The following is a 14164-nucleotide window of genomic DNA, read 5'->3' as shown; positions in this document are numbered from 1 at the left end:
CTAAAATGGATGCCCAACAGGCTCATATCATGAATAAGATAAACATCAAACAAAGAAAATTATTCGCTATCTGGTTGGTTTGTCGTGTGGAGACTATATAAGTGAACTCAAGAAACAAATGTGCTCTTATACGGAACAGCCACGCTGTACCTGCACGTGAAGTATATGATGCTAGGGTGAGAACTTGTCATGCAGAAATAACGCCACTAAAAGATCCCCACATATATTTGGGAAAATGCCCACACAAGATAATAAGTTTGAACCTACGACTACAGACATAATCTTTCTAATCTCGCATGAAATATCACTCCTTTGTGGATATGAACCAAGGTCCATTCAAACAAACATTATATTTACAAAATTTACGGCTTAAACAAGTTTTCTTAGTGCCTCGTTTCCATCTACCGCCCTACCAATATAAACAAAGTTAAATAAAGTATGAGAGAAAGAGGGGATGAATGAATGTACCCTCGCACATGCTTGTCTCGCCTGCGGGAAGGAATTCCAGCCCTCGTCTTGTATTTTAAAAATGGCTGCGAGCCTCCCCACTGTGCAGGCAAGGTAAACGACCTCCAAGGCCTGGGCCGTGAAGCACCCTCACACAAACAAAACAAAAACATAACCCAGTTTCAAACATGCAGAGCTCTACTCTACCTTAACCTTGTCTCAACACATGACGAAAATCGCCACAATAAATGAGTGAGGAAATCAACATACGTGTCTGCACTATCCAACGTCCGTGACAGACCGCCCTGGGTCTCGATTCGACCACCTGGAGTATTACACATGTTATACATATCCATCTCGCCGTCCGCCTAAGCGACGTGTTCCAGTTAACCCTCAAGTCATGGGTTCAAGCCCTAATTTGACATAGTACAAAGGGTCGCAAATATCTGTGACATCGCCTACGGGTTATACCCATTACCCTCACATTCAATCCAACACCATATAAACATGGAGTAAACAATTAAATCCAGGCCGCATACGTGCTCTACATTGTGCAGACGTATTCCCCTCCCAGCATAAGGGTACTCTATCATGATTAACCTATAAATACAAGCAGATATCGACAGATGCCGGGCACCAAGAAACATTGATCTAAGCTCGTGCCTAAGCTTCCCTACGACTACTATCATATGCTACCTTAATCCTTGCTTACCTATAGACAATAAAAAATACAATTGTGTATACCTAACCTAAATTATATAAAGGAAACATCTTAATAAATGGCCTAATGTGCCGTAATCCTACTCCTTACTATTTTTACAAACTAATCACCGTATTTCTGCATAACAACCCCCCAACCCTACACATATATATTAATTATTGTTCACTTATCTATCATCTTGGAGACCTCTTTCTTCCTCCGTCAGGGTTAAGCAATGCCTGCTCAGCCCATCATGGTAGCGATGTGGTCCTGGGTCGATCCTCTGCGTCCAGTCTCCATGGGTTGCTCGTTCATGAAGCCGTCTTCTTGAGGGATGACTCGTTCATGAGGCCTTCTTCTTGAGGTTGTGGTCGGCAGGTCTCGTATCACACGTCTCTCGAAACACAGCACGAGTCTTCACTGGAATGAAATGCCTAATTTATTAACAGCACAGCATTCCCGGTGCTTTTATTTAATTTTCGATGCAAAAATCAGTACTGGCGATCCGTGACGTTAAAGTCATCGTTCCCCTTCATCTACTTAATCGCGCACGAATGTATATAGGCGATATCTACTATCTGAAATCAACAACTTAATCAGTCAAACACATTGTCACTATCTCATGCTTGACTGATTCTTACCCATACGTATAGCAGGAATAGCACAAATGATTTTAGTTTATACTTGCACTTCTTCCGCACCTCACACTATTTACATGGTTACCCGTACCTTTTCATGATGAAGTCTACACGTACGGCATTGTCTACAGTCGGTTAATTAGGCACTTGCGACCTCACTTGTAAAGCGTCTAAATACAATCATGCGATTGAATGGTTACTGGAAAGTTTATGAATCACCGATTCACTGAATAAACCTTGGCACAACCGTATTAAAGTAATCACCATCTTTGTCATAAATAAAGGTTTCTGGCGCGAGCATCAGCAGAACGCGACACACACGGACAGCGATCTTATCATGGACTGATCACCTCCTTCCACCTTCCTTGCTCTTATAGAATCCAGGAACCCACGCGACTCGCTGGGAAGTCCCGGGAAACAACTTGAGATTGGCATGTGGCCTCGAAACATTTTCTCACGGCAGTCGGCCTCCCACGTAGTTATTTATTCAACTATATATTGATAGACTTTGAGGTGCCTATGGCTTCAGAAAATTCTGTCACCTATTCCCAACCTATTACTTTCTTGTAAAACCTTCAAATATAGGAGTTATGACTCAATTTCCATAGCGTGGTGAGCCTGTCAGTTCCCGCTGAAATTCTCTGTTAAGGTGGCACGTCTCTCCCCCAGACAACACCCATCTCTCTTTCTTTCTTCCTCCTATATTCTTTCTTTATCGCACACGACCACGCCTTGCCTCGGGAATCCCCTTCTCGATTCCCGCTCTCCATATAGCATCACGCCCTCACAGTTAGCGTCCTGTTGCGCATTCTTTTATCAGCGTTAAATATCCATTCTTATAACCAACAGAATGGTACAATACCTTATCCTTTCAGGTCCTCAAAAAGTCTGAGTAATGACTTAATTGAAATTACAAATCCCTTCTGAAAAGGTAGTAGACTGTTTCTTTTGCCAACCCTTACTTGGGAGATAATATCCAGAAATCTTTTCAGGGTACTTTCTTGGCTGTGAAGGTTAAGTCCATAGCCACTCTTGAGTGGAGTTTTATGGTCCTTGAGGATTTTAGAATTTAATACATCGAATACATCATTAACCAACTCGAAGAACTCACTTTCATGATCTTTATGCTGGGAGTATTTAACTGCTTTAGCAGTATTCTGAGAAAACAGTTGTGCGGCTAATCGTACATTTTGACAAGATCGTCCAGTTACACTCGGGTGAACATCATTGATATGATACGTTGGTGTTAGGTCCCCATTTTGGTGTGGTAACAATTCTTGTATCATACCGGTACGTACTTCAGTTCCATCGGGCAGCATAAGACTTTCATCTTAGAAATGGTTTCTCATAAGCTCACACTTTTCTTAATTTGTCCATGGGATTATAAAAGAAAATGTTGGCCATATTTACATGCAGCTCTTTCAACACTTTAGCGTCTTTCCCTCCTATATCACATGCTACGGCAACCACATTAATGTGGCATGCTTCAATGCTTGTAATAATGTCCTGCAGAAGATCGGCTGTCATGGTCTTGTCAAAGTCATTATACACAGGTTGTTTCCATTGAGAAAACAAACCTTAAACCATGACTGCAAGGACATTCCTGTAGGGACCCAGTATTACATCATACCTTGAATCATAACAAATACAAAAGTAAATATTCATCTCATCACAACACAAGACAGCATATTTTTCCAGTCCTTGAAAATTTGCTGCGCCAGACTTAAATAAACGGAACACTTCCTTCAAAATACCAGGTCTGCATTTGTTTTTGTATCCACTTCTGCAATGTTGATCTAGCAGGTAAAGGAGTGTTTCTCTTTCTAAGGTACACATAAGCCTTTTTAGAAAGTGCGCTAAATATAAGAGCACTTGCAATGTCTTCTGAGGACTATTTCACTCTTTTCTTTGCACTGACAAGACACTATATCTGTCCTGGTGTAAAACATTTTGACTGTATTTTTTCTACCTCTTTCCTGATAACATTTTGTGTCACTTTGGTTGGTGATGGTCGTCTTTTGACTGATACGACATACCTTGGACGTCTACATTTTTTAAGCGCGTCTTTTGTAGCTTTCAGCGTCACCAACATAACAACATGTTTCCTTTTTTAATGCTTCAACTTGTCCTTGAAGTTTTTCTATTTCTTCGTCCTTATCTTCAATTGTGTTAGTAATAGTTGACTGGTCGAGTTTTCTCTTATATGTAGTGAGAATAGACATCGCCCATTTCCTGATATTTCTGTCTTTGTGCTATATATCGTTCAGTGGAGACCTGTGGAATGCCAATACATACGTGTTTTAGAACAGTGTTTTAGACACCATTAGGCCATTAGCTTATACCATTAGATTAGGTTACAGATATGGAAGTAAAACATACAGACCTGTGACGTAGTTTCACTTGTACTAGTGTCCCCGTTTCTACCATGAAGGTAATTTGCCCCATACTAGTCAGCTGCTCCCAGCCGTGCTCAGTTCGAACTATGAAAAAATAATGCTTTAAAAATATTTACACCCTGAATTTTGATGAGGAACATATAACTAATATGGACATGGTGAGGTCAACTAAAAGCTATAAATAAAGCAAGGCAAAGCATGACGTCAGTTCAGAGGAACAATATGTTTATGAAAAAAAATAGCAACAAAAAAAAAAATTAAAGTGATCAAAAATTACATGAATCAGATCATTCTCTCAGCTTAATAGAGTCCATCTTGAGAATCAAAATATAATACAAATTTACAAGCGTAGCCTATGCCGACACATACTTAACATTACAGGGGAAAATATTCTTGAATTTGATTACTTTACCACTTTTGCTAGTGTGCTCGCACCACGCTCCTGGATTCGTGTTTGTTAATTCTTTCAACTGTAGATGAGTATATTTCCCCTTTCCTGCACACTTGACATTGCAGTGTGGGTCCGTAATCTTAAGAAAAGACGTATTTTAATGCACGTAGGAGAGACAATATAACTAATCTAACTGTAGAATAAATCTACGCTGAGTGGTAAAACATCCTACTAATATATACACCTCAATCATGAGTGACCTCATGAGCACAACAGAACACTGTGGATCGAAACCACACACAACACAATCACATAAATGGCAAATATAAACAATCAAAAAACAAACAAAAATATGTCATTTTCCAGGTCTCACCAAGAAAAAGCATGGTGCATTTACGCAACTCTCACTCACTTACAGTCTTGATGAAAAATATAAGGAAATAAATTTACATTTGTTAAATTTTAGGCCTTCCCCTAAAGTACATTTCACGCAGCGTGAGTAAAATTATTTACAGTCTAGATTGTAGTGGCTCATCCCCCAACTTCACATTCCGATTTTTATTAAATTCTCTTCAGCCGTTTTCTCATGAAGCGTGTTATAATAATTATAATAATAACAATAATAATAATAATAATATGTTTTATTTATTGGCAAAGTTAGGGATGTGCTCCCTTTCTTACACTTAACCATTCTTAACCTGGAACACTAAATAATAACTACTGATGATTATAATATGATAATGTTAACAATAGAAACAGTAATAGTATTAATAAAAGTAACCACACTTATAAAAGGAAAAAAAAAAAAGAAAAATCATATATATAATACACATCGTACGTAGAGTACATTAAAAATATATGAATGAGTACCATAACTACTACTTAAAAGGAAGATTAGAAAATGTATACATTTCTACAGTACACCGAAATATCGCCTTCAATGAGAGATGAAGAGAAGGATTAGTGAGAAGAAAAAGAAGAGGGAAAAGAAGAAGAATATCTGTGAAAGGAAGAGGGAAATAATGAAGAGGCGGTAGGAGGAGGTGTTTTCAGGTCATAATTTGATGATTCATGCATGTTTACCTAGTATTTCGACACGGGCATGTTTAAAAGCTGAGTTGCTGGACATGCTTCTGACGTCCACTGGTAAGAGATTCCATTGTCGGGCTGCGGTAACGGTTATTGATGCCAAAATATTTCATTGATTTCCACATCGTCGCAGGGCGTACGTCAGGTCTAATCAAGTTATGGGCGTAACGTAGTCTAGCGCTTCGAATTTTAGAGGTCGTTTTATTATGCAGAGTTTTATAAGTCTGGTGGTTCACTTCCATTGGGTAGTGCATGTATCGTCTATGAGCAGCATCTCGTTTAGCCATTAAGTGGCGAATTTCGTCATCTATCCACGGTTAAGGAGTTCTGGAGCCTTTTCCCATACGCACTGGGGCATGCCGATCGTAGAGTTGCGTTACTAGGTTATCAAATGTTGAGACCATTTCCTCTACATTATTGACATGATTTATCTCCATCCATGGCTCAGAAAGAGCATCTTCTTCTAATTTATCTGCGTCAATTAGTCTGAGGTCCCTGAATAGATAATATTTTCGTCCTTGGTTTCGGGCTTTGTGATTGGTAGGACAGGTAGATTATGTCATGTTCAGATAGTCCCGGGGCTGATGTTTGTCCATGTTGCACGACTTTCGCTGAATTGTTTGTTATTATTAGATCGAGAAGGGTGTGACTGCAATTAGTGTGGTGGGTTGGTCTGAGGGGTAAAATTGTACAGACAGACAGGCAGACAGACAGACAGACAGACAGACAGACAGACAGAAATTACAGAAAAGTAAAAAGTGCATTTCCTTGTTACTATGGACGTGACCGGTACAGAAATACCATTCTTTTCAAATTCTGAGCAATGTACAGACAAAACTCTTATTTTATATAAATAGATATCCCCTCATAATCCGTTGGAAGGAAATGAACAGAACATATACAAGAATTGTCTGGATTAAACTTATAAGTTCGCTTACAGCGAGAAATCCACAAACGCTTTGACTCATCATTTTTTGAAAACCTGTGGTACATAACACAAGCACATTTAAATCCATCATTACGACACTGCACCACAGCACAATAAATACAACTTTTAACGTTTCCACTCATCATTACATTGCACAGGTTCACACCAAACCAAAGCATAAAGCAGAACTAACTGGAAAGATCGGCAGTGTAGAAACACGTGTTTCTTCAGCAGGGTGGGCGAGTGCTGTCTTCATACCATATGACCTCATGCAGAAGGCGGCCAGGGAGAGAAACAATGAGCGTGATGCGGGAAGGCACCCCTGGATGTCCTCCACCTCTAGTCCCTTGGCAGTCACCCTCTCCACAGCTAACACTGTCAGGTTACTCAATCATGTGCTAGTCATGGAATTTCACAAATAAATTTTCGAACGCTGCTTGTAGGAGAATGTTCTCTTGCACCCAGATCAGGATAAATTGGGACATACAGATATATTTATAATGTGAACTAGCTGATGTACCCGTGCTTCGCTACGGGATTTTCAGAAAGACTGACTTGGTGGTTTTCCTAACTGAATTCAACATAGGTCATTACAAAAACATCAGTAGGAATGTAGGGATTGAAAGCAATGTTATCATATAAAATACTCTATCAAATGAAAAACCGCACACTTTCTCACTTTCAACGAACAGTACTATGGTGCCGATCTAAGAGTCCAAAGTTCTAGAGCTGGAATAACCAGGTCGCAGACTGCCGTGAACACTCCTCTGTCATTATTTCGTTAAATATGCACACTACTCATTCCAATCGGTGCCTCAGAGTAGGGATTGAATAGCTCGAATACTATGATGAACCAGTGTGTTACGTACCAGATATATCAGAAAATGTATGAACCAGAGGAATGGCATGCTAAAGAAGAAAGTTATCTTACACCCAGCTACTTCCCGCCAATATACAGGCAGGCTGTTACAGTTGGTATGACCAGGCGAGTTGCCCATGTGGTTAGGGGCGCGCAGCTGTGAGCTTGCATCCGGGAGATAGTGGATTCGAACCCCACTGCCGGCAACCCTGAAGATGGTATTCCGTGGTTTCCCATTTTCACACCAGTCACACCAGGCTGTGTACCTTAAAGCCAAGGCCGCTTCCTTCACACCACTATTCATTTCCTATCCCATCGTCGCCATAAGACCTACCTGTGTCGGTGCGACGTCAAGCAAATTAAGAAAACCTCGGTACGCTGCAGTAATCCTATCTATCGGGGATGAGAGGAAACAGAAGACAAAAAGCACATCACAAGAAACAATGGTCAATGTAATGTTATTGTTGATAAAGTTTATGAGCGTTCTATATTGCAGGCCTTCACATTAGTTTTCTTTCGACTCTGTGATATTAGGGTGTCTTACAAAATTATTGATATTGTAGACTGTAGTTCCTTATTCTCAGACTTTTCATACCGATTTACACTAAATTCTGTTTACCCATTTTCTCGTGACTTGGTGCTGATATGGACTTAGTAACAAAAATCCAAATTCATGAATATCTCTGATTATATGCGGTACGGTAACAATGTATAAGACATAAGTGATCGGAAATTTAATAACTTCTTACATAACTACTACTAACTTACGACATAACTAAAGTTATGTTAGTTATGTAGTATTCTCTTCAGCCGTTTTCTATTGATGCGAGTACAGACAGACAGACAGACAGACAGAAATTACGGAAAAGTAAAAAATGCATTTCCTTGTTACTGTCGACATGACAGATACAGAAATATCATTCATTTCAAATTCTGAGCAATGCACAGGCAAAACACTTATTTTATATAAAGATTACATTTCAGGCCATCCCTTAAACTACCATTTCACTCAGTGCGAATAACATTATTGATAGTCTAGATTATAGCGACCTATTCCCCGACTTTGCATACCAATTTTCGTGAAGATACGACCACTAATAAAATAAATATTTGACAATTAAATTTTAGGCCTTCCCCTAAACTACCATTTTTCTCAGCGTGTATAGCCTGTATTGTAGCGACTTATTTCCCATCTTTGTCTAGCGATTTTCATTAAGACACGATCACTAATAACATAAATATTTGAGAATTAAATTTCAGGCCTTCCCCTAAAGTACCATTTCACTCAGCGTGATTAAAATAATTTATGGCCTAGATTTTAGCGGTTCATCACCCGACTTTACATTCCGATTTTCATTAAATTCTCTTCAGCCATTTTCTCGTGATGCGTGTACATACAGACAGACAGACAGACAGACAGACAGACAGACAGACAGACAGACAGACAGACAGACAGACAGACAGACAGACAGACAGAAATTACGGAAAAGTAAAAAATGCATTTTCTTGTTACTGTGGTCATGACCGATACAGAAATACCATTCTTTTCAAATTCTGAGCAATGTACAGACAAAACTCTTATTTTATATATATAGATAGAGGGGAAATTAAAGGGACTGAATTACTTCGAGAGAAGTGTAAGCTTGCTTTCCTTTACATCCCCCCCATCACTGCCCCTGATATCAGTCTCTTCTTGACAAATTCTAAGAATTCTACAGTTTGAGAGACCTTGGAGACAGTTCAGTAACCTTATAAACCCTTAGTCCATTGGTGCTTTCTTCTGCTAAAGTACATACATTTCATGAGTTGCTTCACCATATCTGTTTTTCTTATAGATTTCAGTTTCTTTCAAGAGGAATAGAACCTTCATTTTGCTATTACCATTGTTGTTAATATTATCCATTCTATCTTCAGGTGAAGATATTTTACTCTTATTTAGATTTAACTCTGCACTATTTGTGATCTCTAACTAGTGAATCAGCTCGTATTTCTGCTTTATTGATGATGGAAGTGTTATACAATGGAGACAATGGCATTTATTGATTATTGTCCTTTGTGCTATTTTCTTCTTTGTAAGCTATTTTATAGCAATTGTAGGAAATGCACATTTTCAACACCTTTCTTTTTTCTGTTTCTTAGACAGTCAATATACACAAAAAGAATAGGAATATTTTAGTTGTGCTAATGCTAGAATTATTGATGGAAAGGTTAACTACCTGCTTCTCATCCTATCTGGAAATAGCAAATCACAGTTTCTCTTTTGGTACTGAATGTACAGGAAATAGATGAAATGTACCAGTAACTCCTCCTACCTTCTTGACAATGTTTGATGTACATTTGGGACACAGTAATTCATCTTATGCACTAATGTTTGATAAATTTAAGTTGTAAATCAACTTCACTTCCTACCTCACTAATGTTAAGATTATGAATGTGATGTGACCCATTTTTATGATTAAAACAAAAGCTCCTTTCCAGTCCTTGCGTACCCCATAGGCAACGCTCTAGCTGAAACAACATCCAGTCCTAAACAGATTAATTGCCATAATGCATTATAAATAAAGTATCTAAGCAACACATGACACTGTGCCACAAATCAACTGATTCAGATGATTAAGATTCTACTGTCATTAATGGATATTTCATGTTTTCAACAAAAGGTAAATATAGGTTATGAAATGCTTTGTCCATCCATCCACCCATTTAGAAAAACTCCCAAATACACATTTCTTTATCTTTAATAAAGAGTTCCTAATATAACAGATTTCTCATCTCCAAATTTAGCAACTCGTGAGTTATGGATACATTTAAGAAAACAACTTGCATCCTCCTTCACCCTTATTAGGGTTGAATTTTGAAAAACATTTAAACATATGCTTGATTATTTATAATGATGAATTTATATACTGAGTTTCACCTCTTGAATTTGAACAACTCATAAGACATTCTTTTAAAAATATTATTAACCCCTTTTTCACCCCTTCAGGACCAAAGAATCCTTTCTTATTATAGGTTGCCTGTTCCATGAGAGAAGTAAACTGTTCAAATTTCACATTTCTCGGTAAAGAAGTTTAGGCTGGGCATTGATGAATGAGTCAGTCAGCGAAGCTTTCATATATATTATAATATGGATAGCCTTGGGATTAACTTGAATCTGCTTTCACATTTCTTTCTGATACTGTTATAATCATTAACGTGTGCTTTTTACTTTGCTTATTCCTGAACATCCTCTAACTAGGTGTGAAACCTGCTGAACGCATGTTTTACATTAAATTTGTATTCTATGCTAATAGATTATTTAATTTTCCTCTATGATCATTATTGGAAATGTCAGAATCTTTTGTACGGAAGATGCACTTTCATGATTGTGTTCCTTTATAACAATTCTGTTTCAGGTAATACTGCTCCAGACCAAGTAGAGCCAACGCCATTTCTCATCGAGTGGATACCAGATATCTTACCAGTGAGCAAGATTGGTGAACTGAAAATACGTTTTGAATTTGGTCATAAGAGGAATGGACATGCAGAAAAGCATCACTGTAACCATAGAAATAGCTGCAAGTTGGATTCACAATGCAGTGACGATATCTCAATAACACGAATAGAACCCAGTGAAACTATCCTCGATTTATAGAAGTGTATACATTTAGAGATAGGGTAATGTGGCTGGTCCAAGAACAAGTCTGTAGATGAAGGTGCATTGAATCCTTACTAGTATAATGCCCACTGTGGTGTCACAGGCACAAGTATATCACTAGAAGAACTGTGTAAGTTAGTTTTAAACCACAAGGAATTTTATGGCATTTTCTATTTGAGCATTACGATAAATTCTAAGCTCTTTGGCTTGGTTGTGTAGATAGCAGTTTTAAGTTTACTCACTACAGTTCAGCTATTGCAGCCTACTACAACAGCATCGTGTCTCCTTGGCCAAAGATTAAGTCCTACAATATTAGGGATGTTCATTGGCAGTATGTACCTGATGTGCTCCTTACTCGTCTGTAAGACTGATGAATCATCTTCACCTGGTGTATTTTATGTGTTCTATTACTTTTGATTTTAAGATGTTTTTCTTCATTAAAGTATATGTTCTACATGTGGTTGTGTGTGTTTTTAATACAATTAGTACGCTATTCCTTGTTCATAAGGTCTTCCTTTATCCCCCTATTATACAGGGTATATCAGAACCATACCGACAAAACAATCAGGGATTCTCTTCATGTTATTGTTAAGAATGATGGTACATACCTGTCAAGTATTCTGGTTTTTCCGTAAAATGTACGGATTTTGAGTGTGTTTTATGGTTGTATGGATGAACAACGTGATTGTACGGATATTGAATATCCGCGCTTGTTTTCGCTTTCTGCGGTCAAATTGAATTTGTTTGACTTTTGATAGTAGCTGGTAATATGAGATGCAGTGTTTAAAATTCGACCGGTAAATGTATCGATAATCACATTATCGATTATCACCATGCTTTTGTCACCTGTTCGACCTCATACAGGAGGACACATTAAATTTGCTTTGTAAAGTGAAAACCATCAATATGGAATTATTTTTTTATCTTGTAATGGAAATGCCATTCAGGCAGGCAAGAAAGCCAACCTTTATTGCAATCTTAAAATACTGTAAAGGTTGCTAAATTAGGGAAAGATTTGAGTTTTTTGAAAAAATGCTTGATCAATGACTAAACCCCCAAATTTTTAAAATTCGCTAAGAAAACTCATAGGAACACTGCAAAAACTCGGGCGACTCAGCTGCTACTTCATTCTCTGAGATTTTCCCAAACAAGTAGCAGGCTGTGATTTTGATTTTATATAGGCCTATAACAACTTTAATTACTGCATTGTGCTTCGTAGCAGCTGAAAGGCTTTGTTTTTGTGTGGGTGCGAGTAACATTGGCGGTAGTTCTGAAACTCGTGGAACTGTGTGACGAATTTATAAGTGATTTAGTATTGTAGATATAGTTCAACTAAGAAACGATATTATCAATCTTTTAGGGAGGCACATTCTGCTGAATTTCCTTGTTTTATACGATCATGGAAAGGCGAAACATTCGCATTCTGTTCCATGTGCTCGTCTGATATAAACGTTTCTCACTGAGGAAGAACAGAATTAGTAAATCGAATTAAATATGTTAAAACACGTCTCCAATACAAAATTTAAGGATGGCAGTCAGAAAATTAATTCATTTTTTACCTCTTCTGGAGCTGACCTTGATATAGTAAGAGCAGAATGCTTGTTCACTTCATTTTTAATTGAACATAATATCCCATTAGCTGCTGTCGATCATGCTGGTGCTCTGTGTAGGAAAATGTTTCCAGGTTCAGAAATTGCAAAAAAAAATATGGCTGTGGTCGTACAAAATCCACACACATTTTGAATAAAATGGCTATGGATTCAAGAAGTGAACTCATCGGTTACCTGCACCGTGAACCATTTTTTTTAGCTACGGATGGGAGTAATAATAGTAATGGTAAGGTTTACCCTATTGTCGTGACTTGTTTTGTGGCAAAGCAGGAAAAGATAGCTCAGTGTTGTCTGTCCCAGCCATGGTGGGTGATTCAACAGGACGTAATATTGATAATTTGGTAATTTCACAGTTAGAGTGTTACAAAATACCAACTCAAAATTGTGTAGTGTTCTGTTCTGACAATGCTCCAGTCATGATTGGAAAGAAGAATGGAGTTGCTGCTGTTTTAAAGGAAGCACAGTCATTTCTCTTCGTACTGGGTTGCTCATGCCATTTGATTAACTTGGCTGCTGAGAAAGGTGCAAGCAGTTTGCCTGTTAAAGTTGATGAACTGTTAGTTGACATCTTCTATTATTTAGAAAAGAGTTATAAGAGGAAGGAACGCATTAAGAAATTCCAAGAGCTTCACAGCAAGGAAATGAAGAAGATACTGAAACATGTTTGCACAAGATGGCTATCGTTAGTGTTACGGAGTATCCCGTGGTAGTTAGAGGTGAAAGAAGGTGCGGGTGTGAACGGGTCTCAAGCTACGAAATTAGAGTTCATGTAAAATTTAACAAGGTTATATTTTCTTTATAAAATCAAAAAATAACAAGCATGGCAGGTACAGAGTAGCAAGGCCACTATTCGAGAATGTACAATTACAGAGTTACCGGATGGGCTCCGAGAGCCAAACCCACAATACTTGAACAAGTAGCCCAATTTTACAATATACAGGAATCCAACAAAGGGGCAGAAGACCCCAATCATGCCCAGGAGCACTTGCTCCAAAATTACACAGTAAAGCCTGCTCGAGGCACACAGAAATCAAATTTCAAAAGAGCAATACGCTCTCAATGTTCTGGCCTATAAAAGACCACACCAAAATTGACTTTCAAGCTGTCCTCTAAGGACATAAACACAGGGGTAAGATACCCAACCTACTGAGGCCTATTAAATGAGAAAAGATTAATTACATGGCCTCTAAAATACCAATTTGAGAGGAGGCGAACTGCACTCCTAATGCATTTGTTTAAAAACCTAATTTGGCTCTAGGCCACTAATGCAAGGGCTAATCCCATACTACAGAGGTGACTTTAGAAAAGAACAATTTACATTACATTAAGGAAGAATCGGTTGTGAGAAATAAGTTCACCTCAACACAATATAAGTGGGAGCTCGAGAGGTTTAAGCACTCTCTATCCCAATATGTAGCTTAAAGGATAGAATAAATACAAGGTATCTTTACATTTTAGGGAAAGTTACA

General features: G+C 38.2%; 1 protein-coding gene across 4 annotated transcripts in view; it reads left to right on the top strand.

Annotated features, from left to right (window-relative positions):
* The window catches only part of LOC136877532 (uncharacterized protein C2orf42), a 227010-nt gene extending 215465 nt beyond the window's left edge, over positions 1-11545 (top strand). For 3 of the 4 annotated variants that reach the window (XM_068228673.1, XM_067151653.2, XM_067151652.2), the window contains one exon: positions 10844-11545. In XM_068228673.1, the coding sequence (XP_068084774.1) occupies positions 10844-11082 (239 nt within the window). In that variant the 3' untranslated portion in view covers positions 11083-11545. The remainder of the gene's footprint in view (positions 1-10843) is intronic. The other variant, XM_067151654.2, reaches the window with a different exon arrangement.
* The last annotated feature ends 2619 nt before the right edge of the window (positions 11546-14164 follow it).

The sequence above is a fragment of the Anabrus simplex genome, chromosome 7 (assembly GCF_040414725.1).
Source record: "Anabrus simplex isolate iqAnaSimp1 chromosome 7, ASM4041472v1, whole genome shotgun sequence".
Taxonomy (NCBI): domain Eukaryota; kingdom Metazoa; phylum Arthropoda; class Insecta; order Orthoptera; family Tettigoniidae; genus Anabrus; species Anabrus simplex.
Note: the sequence above shows the minus strand (reverse complement) of the source record. Positions and strands in the feature narration are given on the sequence as shown.